The sequence below is a fragment of the Hyaena hyaena genome, unplaced genomic scaffold, assembly GCF_003009895.1.
Source record: "Hyaena hyaena isolate Hyena2069 unplaced genomic scaffold, ASM300989v1 scaffold_2696, whole genome shotgun sequence".
In the NCBI taxonomy this organism is placed as follows: Eukaryota; Metazoa; Chordata; class Mammalia; order Carnivora; family Hyaenidae; genus Hyaena; species Hyaena hyaena.
The window spans coordinates 1-9,546 of NW_024083332.1; the positions used below are offsets into that span (position 1 = coordinate 1).

Here is a 9,546-nt window from a genome sequence, read left to right on the forward strand (position 1 = left end):
TTTTTTGATTTTGATTTTGATTTTATTTTCTTTTATTTCAGCTTTGTTTAGTTACGACTTACTATCAAGACGGACAGTTAACAGACTTGATGCTGTTGTCATTTCAGTGAAGTAAGAGCACTGTTATTGTTTGAGTTTTGGCCAGATGTCTTATATAGTAAGATGCTCTAAGCTGTATCGGTCATTCCTTGATTATGTCAGGAGTGTTTCAAATAAAACTGAGAAGATGAGAATAGAGAACATGAACTTAAGATAACCAGAAAAAGTCACAGGGAAAAGAGTTGTATAGTCAGGTCAAGCAGGATCAAAAACAGGAAGTCAAAAAACGGTTACAATAAAAGTAAACTGCTGCATCTTAGGGACAAATGACCTCTGCTGCATTTATAGCCTTATTTCTAGCCTCCCCTTAATTAGCAAAGTGAGTAAGATGAGGGCTTCAGGGTGAGAGAATCAGGTTTAAAGCCTGGTTCTAGAATTAAATGAATAACTTCGTGCCAGCTAAATACCATTTTAACACCGTTTTCTCAGATGTAAACTGAGAGTCATATAGTATTTTCTATATCACCGAGTTGTTTTATAGATTAGGTGCTAACATACACTTAACGCAATTAGTATAGAATATTTCACGGTACAATCCTCCATTAAATGTAACTAGTCACCAAAAAAACATATTGGAATACAGGCAAATCTTTTCTAAAAAAAAATTCTAGATCAATAAATAGTAATAAAAAACAAACCAAATGGAAATAAATAGAAAAATGAAGAACTGAAAAAAAAAGCATAATAGTGACTACATGCCAACTTGATTATTAGATTAAGTTGGAATAGAATAATTCCTAACATCTGTTCATTATTGGTCACCAATAAAGCATAATAATTACAAAGAAAATAACTATTTGGTAAAAGTTTGTTTAAGGGAAATTATCACCTGAGTTTTTCCCCCTGAGTCTTATCCAAGTTTTCCATTCAAGCCTTTATTTGTGGAAAAATGTAAACATTTGTAAAGACTTTTATATCAAGCATTATCATAAAGATGACATTTGTCTTTGGACTCATAATGACCCCAAATACCAGATTTGCTAAAGAAAATGGTTTTACTTTTGGTTTTTAGGGTAGAGCATGGCCCTAACCTCATTTTATTATTTGAAAAATAATTGGCTTAAAGAACACTGTTATTCTGCCCACAGCTACAGACTAGCACCTAAATATCACTTCCCAAATCAATTTGAAGATGTATATAATGCATTAAAGTGGTTCTTATGCCACGATGTTCTTGACAAATATGGTGTGGATCCTGAAAGAATTGGAATTTCTGGAGACAGTGCTGGAGGGAATTTAGCTACAGCAGTGACTCAACAGGTATGTTGCTCAGATTTGTTTTTTCCTAAAAATATCTTACACTTAATTATTTATTTTGAACATTAAACTATCCATGCAAACTACGTTATTATGTTAATATGTTAGAAATTAGAGATACAAAGAAATCAACGTTAGAGAACATTTCTATCCTGAGTGCTTCTATTCCTATCTTCTGCCAGACTTTTAAAAAATAAAATGATAAAATACTCTTTCCAGATCATTGGTTTAGACATCATTATATGTCAGCTAAGTGCTATGCAATTTTGTTGTATTAGGGCTGCGATTTGTGCAATCAGCCAGTAATACACTATAGTTACAGAATCAGATTATTCCAGTATTCTTTATGGAGTATACTAAAACTTACATGAAAACTACTGTTATCAGAATAATCAATTTGCCTATAGACAAAAAATATTAACAGGTTTGTAGATACTATTTACTTGCAGAAGGAATTATAATTTTCAGATATCAACTATTACACTCTTACCCTGATATTTATCTAAAACTGAACATCTATTTTTTTTTAATTTTTAAAGTTTACTCATTTGAAAGAGAGACAGAGAAAGTGAGTGGAGGAGGGGCAGAGGGAATGGAAGAGAGAGAATTCCAAGCAGGCTCCACACTGACAGGGCCTGGAACTCAAGAACCATGAGATCATGACCTGAGCTGAAACCAACAGTAAGAGGTTTAATCCACTGAGCCACTCAGGCATCCCCAAACTGGGCATCTATTAGCTATTAATTTGAAGTGGCACATAATTGTATTAGACTAATAATGAGTAAAATTGTTATTGATACTGGTTATCTGACCTAAATATCAAACCAGGCACCAATGGCTTAGAAGCAGTGTTCTTATAATGAAAACAAAAAACAAAAAACCTTACTTGTAGATTTAAAAATGAAGGTCTGCAATTCAATAACTAACTCTATAAATATTGCTTGTAAGCTTACTGTCAATCAAACAAATCTTGCTTTTGATTTTGTTGATTATTGCTTTTTTATGCTCATTTTAAAGTATATAAATTTTGCCTATTGTTACCTTCAAAATCACCTTCTTATGATTTGTAGCCAAAGGAAAGATGTAAATTTTGTGATTTTTATAAAAATACTGCAGAACATATATCTGCTACTCTCCAGAAATTGACTTCTATATTGCCTACTCATTGTCACTCTGAGAGGCGTCTTGATTCAGTACAAAGGGCATATCAGGAGACTTGGATTTTTGGAACTAATTTCTTTTTATTGTGTTACATAATGAGCCCTTTCTCTTATGTAGTTCAGACTTCTGTAGTGGTGAACCAATCAATTCTGACCCATAATTATTAAAATATAATATTCTGGAGAGCATTAAACTACCAGTTAGATATAAGGAATTTCCAGGCCAAAATTTTTTAAAAATTATTTTAAGTTTGTTTATTTTCAGAGAGAGAAAAAGTGAGATGGGGAGGGACAGAGAGAGAAAGGAGAGAATCTCAAGCAGGTTCCACACTATCAGCAAAGAACCCAGTGTGGGGCTTGAAATCACAAACTGTGAGATCTTAACCTGAGCCAGAATCAAGAGTCAGGCACTTAACCAACTGAGCCACCCAGGTGCCCCTAGGCCAAAAAGTTTTTTAAAGATATGGGAAAAACATACACACACACACGCAAAGATAACCTAGCACTCAATGTCTCTCTGCTCTAATGGCATATATCAATCAGAAGAAAACTGTTCAACCAAGATGAGCTAGAGAGTTGCAGTCAAATTCCAGGGTCCTCCAAGAAAAATGGGGACACTTATGAAGTACTTCTGATTTTATGTGAGACTCTAAAGAGATATGGTCTCATTATCAGGGGGAGCATGCTACAAAACAAACTTGATGATAGAAAACTCTTCATGAAGAGCCTTGCTTCTTATCACCTGGATGGTCATGGCAAATCTGTCCTTGGACTTAAATTAAGTTGATGTGAACAGTTGATATTCAAGTATACTTAACAGTGTATAAAAATCATCCCTGAAGAAATACAGTTTCATAATAGACTTCAAATTATTCCTGCAAAATTTTTTTGAAATCAGTAGTCAGCACAGAATAAAATATATGCAGGCAAGGAAGTAAACAAGAAACCATGAAGGGAAGCAAGCAGAATCAACAGATGATAGAAAGACACATTATAAAATTCAGATACTGCAATTGTCAGCCACAGAATATAAAATAAGTATCCTAGTTTCTTCAATTAATTCACAACCATGATTGGAAATTTCAGCAGAAAAGTAGAATTTTAAGAAACAAACAAAAGTCCAAAACTAAAAAAATAAAATAAAATAAAAATTTGGTTAATTGCTTAAGTGATCTCAAACAAGCTGAAGATATCGTTTACAAGCTAAAGGATGGGCCATATGACTCATGGATGACTATGCAAAATGAAGCACGGAAGCTTCAAAAGACAGAAAATACAGTAGAGAAGATAAGAAATAGAGCAGAAACAGTCTGAAAATCCAGTAGCCTCTTAAATGTTATGCCAGAAACAGAAGGGAAAGAAGGAGAGAAAGGAAGATTTGCAAGAATGCAGCATTTTGCAGAAGTTATGAAAGATATCTAGATAGAGATAAAAGAAGCTCCATGAACCTTAAACATACTTTTTTAAAAGGTAAAAATTAAATAAATAGCTAGAGATAAATGTATGTGTAGACATACAGACAACAAGGCAAAAGTGTTGACAATCAACAACACAAGATACAACAAAAAGAAATAGAGGGGCTCCTGGCTGACTCCTTTGGTAAACCATGTCACTCTTGATCTCATGGTTCTGAGGATCTTGGGCATAAAGATTGCTTTAAAATTTTTTAAATTTATTTTTATTTTATTTTTTTAAAATGTTTTTTATTTTTTATTTTTGAGACAGACAGAGCATGAGTGGGGGAAGGGCAGAGAGAGAGAGAGATACAGAATCCGAAGCAGGCTCCAGGCTCTGGGCTGTCAGCACAGAGCCTGATGTTGGGTTCAAACTCATCAACCGTGAAATCATGACCTGAGCTGAAGTCGGGCATTTAACTGACTGAGCCACCCTGGCATCTCTAAAATTTTTTTAAATTAAAAAAAAATAAAGAAATGTTTAGAGGATAAAAGAGTATCTCACAGAAGTACAAGTCATACTGACAGCTTAATTCTCAATAGTGAGAATGTAAGTTCTAAATCAGTGGAATATCATCAGAAAGCAACACAAAATTAGTGTTAAATTCTTGGATGCACAAAAATATTAAGAATAAAGGAAAATAAAGGCATATACAGATAAGCAAAAACAATAGAGCTCCTATTAGTGGAACACACTAAAAGGTGGTTTAAATAAGTGTTTCAGATAGAATGAAAATGCAGATAAAAGTTTAGAATACAGGAATAAGCAAGAATGTGGTAAGATGTGGGTAAATCTTAAACTTGGAAAGATTAAAATAATAAGATATATAAAATTAAAATATAGGAAAAACAAGCCATAAGTTCAGGAGTGGAGAAGAGGGATTTTAAGTCTTCTAAGCTCTTTTTATTGTCTAAGAAGAAATAAAGAGTTGGTCTTTCATAATTTCATTGTTTTTTGAGTAGTTAAGAATACACCTTGTAATTCTTGGGGTAATAATTTAATGAATAGAAATAGGAAGAAGCTTGGGTGGCTCAGTCAGTTGAGTGTCTGACTCTTAATTTCACCTCACATCATGATCCCAATGTTATGGGATCCAGCCCTGCATCAGGCTCATGCTTAAGATTCTTTCTCTCTCCTTCTGCCCCTACCCCCTGTTTGCTTTCTCTCAAAATCAATCAATCAATTAATAGAAATAGGGTATAACTTATAAACTATTACAGGAAAAAAATCGAATGAAAAGGTCCACCAATCTGAAAGAAGTCAAAAAGAGAAGGAGGATTTACAAAATATAGTGGTAGACCAAAATCAATTATTTTAGTAATTACAGTAATTATTAGTGGTCTAAATAATCTGGTTGTAGGACCAAGATTGTCAGACTGAAAACATAAATAAGCAGAAACTTTGAAAGTAAACGGATGGAAAATGTATATCTGGAAATAACATGTATAAAATTGAAGCCAGGTTAAGAACATTGCATCATAATAGATAAGGTTAAACCATCAAGAAAATATAACAACTCTAAATCTGTATATGGACTTAATAACATGGTCTTCAATGTATGAAGAAAATATTAACAGAACTACAGGGAAAAACACAAATGTTCACAACCACAATGAGAGATTTAAAAAGACCTCTTTCAGTAATTAAGAAAAGCTGTCGAAAATAATAATAAGGCTATAGAAGATTGGAATCATGATTAATACATTTAACTCAATGGACCTATAAAGAACAGGGAAGCAAGCGAGTATATGTGATCATTTTTAAAAATTGACCAAGTCCTTGTCCGTAAAGCAAGATTCAAAGAATCACAGAATTTAAACCACACATTTTGGACTTTTAACTACAGTGCAATAGTGTAGGAAACCAATAAGAAAAAGACAAATAAGAAAACATCCTTCTTTGTCTGGAAATTTAAAAAATACAGTAAGTACCTGTGGGTCAATATTTAATATACATCTTGTATATATATTCCACACAGAACAATGTTTATAGGAGATTGTATTTTAAAAGCATATATTAGAAGACAGGATAGAAGAAGCATCTGACTCAAGAAATGAAAGAAAAAAGGAAGATGATAATAATGATAGAAACAGAAATTATGATATTCAAAATTAGGCTATAGTAAATGTGAACAAAACCCTAAAAGTTAATTCTTTGAAAGGACTAATAAAAATTGTAAACCTCTGGAAAGACACATGAGGAAGAGCAAAATCAGGCATAAATAATTAATGTCATATAGAAAAAGGGAGGGTACTGCAGACTCTTCAATATGAAAAAGAACTAGACTTCAATGAGTTCAGAGTGAACATTGTAATCTTTGAAAGAGATATTTGGAAAAACTTTAAAGTAAAAATGATATTTCATATTATTTAAATTCAATAGGCAAATTCCAAGAAAAATATAACTTTCAAAACAGACACAAGAAGAAATGAAGTCCTGAGATCTTTTATATTCATTAAACAAATTAAATCTATAATAAAAAAAGTCCTGCTAAGAAACTTCACAGGAAATGTACATCAAACATCAAAAAGAATTCACTGCAAATAAATACAACATATTTCAGTGAATAGGAGATGTGTACACTGTGTAATTATCTACAGAGAAGCACAATGTTTATGACCATTCTAACAAGAACAGTTTTAGGAAGGAAAACAGTGGGTCAATCACACTCAGAAAACAGAGATACTACCATCATGAATAAAGTATTAGAAAAAATGCACATATACCATATACATATTTACCATGACTAAGTTGCTAATAATGCAAGGAAAAGTATATTTTACAAAAACAAGTGAATGCTACCACATTAATGAAGGAAGAAAGATCCTATGTCTTCTTAATAGATGCAGAAAAAGCATTTAGTAAAAGTCACAATACCAATTATTGGTTCACTAGGAATAGATGGAACATTCTTACCCAGGTAAACTACGTTGATTAAATGTGTACAAATGGTGTAATTTTAAAGAAATACACAACATTAAATACCATAACATGGAGGATGAGGAGGAAATGGGAGTGCAATCATATTAGGGAGGAAGAAGGGTATGTGGTCAATTCAGGGTATGTGATAAACTCCCTGATCCTTGAACATAGCTACATTTTAAATTTCTTTCTTATGAAGTTATATACTTGATTTTATACGTATGATATTTAGCTACAAAGGCAATTTGTTTTTAATCTGCATGTTCAAAGATTTTAGCTACCTACCTACAAAGTTGAATTTATGGGTCAAATAGAAAATGTTTTTGTATCTCTTCTAACTCAATCAGCCACCTATTAGCTACTTATTATCACATCTCTACTAATGAATAGTGTTTTTCATACTAGATATTGAGCTAAATGGAATGTAAACTTATTTGACAAAACATTGGGACGATTATTTAAATTCAGTACATATTTTTTAAACAAAACAATTATTTTTACATAACACAATCTGGTGATGGACTTATAAATATTTTATTTTACAAACTAATTGCTACCTGGGCTTTAAATGCAAATAAAAAGTGCTCCCATTTGCTGTTGCTAGAGTGTGTGTGTGTGTGTGTGTGTGTGTGTGTATGTGTGTGTGTAAAATGTTATAACAAATGGAAAAATGTCAGAATACTTTATTTTTTCAACTCTATATTATTTTTTTTTTAGAAATAGACTTCAATTTAGACATTACAGTTTACTCTGAGGAGCATAAGAGTACATACGGTTTCAATAATTACTACTTGTGACCTATGCTAATGGATCTCAAGGTTTTGCATACATCAGAATCACCTGAAAGACTTGTTAAAATACCAATTACTGGTTCCTCCCTATCTGAGTTAGTATGTCTGGGTGAGGATCCAAGAATTTGAATTTCTAATAAATTCTCAGGTGATGCAGATGCTAGTGGTCCAGAGACCACACTTTGAGAATCTGTAAGACACAATAAGTCATTCTATCTTGCAGGACAATGTAAATGTACACAAAAATATCTGCTAAACTGTGGTGTTCAATGTTATTGGTCTCCAAGTATTTTTGATCATGTATCCTATTAATAAAAAACCTCTGGTATACTCCCACAAATATATGCATATTAATTTATAGATAACTATGTGTTAATGCACTAATGTAATTTAAATATTTTAAGAGCATAAATATTAAAATGAATTATATTTTTGCCCAAGATTCATATGTTTAGTATCAGAGCCAAATTAGACTTCTTAGTTATATGATCTTTCCCATGAAAGTTAAGGCCTATTGATATACATACGTATATATGTACATAATTTTTTTACTTAAAAAATGTTTCCTCTGATTGCCATTCTTAGTTGCCAGGGAAAATATTTTGCTTCTCAATCACAGATCAGTTGATCTCTTTCCCCACTCATGAGTAACATTGTACAAATCCTTTTGCTTACATTCACACTACTTAAGACATGTAGTCTTCAATATAATACTGAAAATTGGAAAGTTCTCTGAGATCTTTTTTTTGTTGTTTCTGATTATCTTTTTAAGATTCTGGATTTATCCTATATTCATATTGTTTATAAATAAAAGTATTTTTAAATGAAAATTATCTGAGCAACTTATTTAAATTATTTTCAGCTCATAGATGATCCAGATGTCAAGATCAAACTCAAGACCCAGTCTTTAATTTATCCTGCCCTTCAGACTCTTGATATGGATTTACCGTCATATTGGGAAAATTCACACTTTCCATTTCTGCCCAGATCACTGATGGTCAGGTTCTGGAGTGAATATTTTACCACAGACAAATCACTTACAAAAGCTATGCTCTTCAATCAACATGTACCAGTGGAATCAAGCCATCTGCTCAAGTTTGTTAATTGGAGTTCGTTGCTCCCTGAGAAGTATAAGAAAGGACACTTTTATAACAGTCCGACTTACGGTAGTTCTGAGTTGGCTAAGAAATATCCAGGATTTCTTGATGTGAGGGCAGCCCCCTTGTTAGCTGATGACAACAAATTGCGAAGTTTACCCTTGACTCACATCATCACCTGTCAGTATGATGTTTTAAGAGATGATGGAATCATGTATGTCACCCGACTTCAGAATGCTGGAGTTCATGTGACCCATAACCATGTTGAAGATGGATTCCATGGAGCACTTTCCGATTATGCACTTAAAATTGCATACAGAATAGAAAATCAGTATATGAGTTGGCTAAGTGAAAATCTATAGTAGAAATCTGAGGAGGGGTCCATAAAAATATACAAGCCCCAGGGCAGGAAACAACTTAGTGAGAATCCAAGGATTATTTTTGGATTGATATTTATCATCTGTGCCCTTTCTAAGGTCTTCATACCCATCATGCTGTTTGTTTTTTAACTCAGAGAGTTCTCTATTTCTTGTCCTGTGTTGTTTATTCACTTCTGTACCTTAGAAAATATCTACTTTCCTGTATAGTCTTTTCTTGCTGCTGTTACTCATTTCTTATAGCTCTAATTCACAGCTCTAGTTTTATTTTATTTTTTTTTTAAATTTTTTTAATGTTTTATTTATTTCTAGGAGAGAAGAGAGAGAGACAGAGTGAGCAGGGGAGGGTCAGAGAGAGAGGGAGTCACAGACTGAAACAGGCTCCAGG

General features: G+C 32.7%; 1 protein-coding gene across 1 annotated transcript; it reads left to right on the forward strand.

Moving 5' to 3' along the window:
- Positions 1–37: 37 nt before the first annotated feature.
- Positions 38–9,143, forward strand: AADAC (arylacetamide deacetylase; the record flags this gene model as incomplete). Its single annotated transcript, XM_039225729.1, has 3 exons — positions 38–111; positions 1,188–1,359; positions 8,547–9,143. Coding segments are annotated over 3 exons (843 nt in total), but the record flags the coding sequence as incomplete, so codon positions are not given.
- Positions 9,144–9,546: the final 403 nt, after the last annotated feature.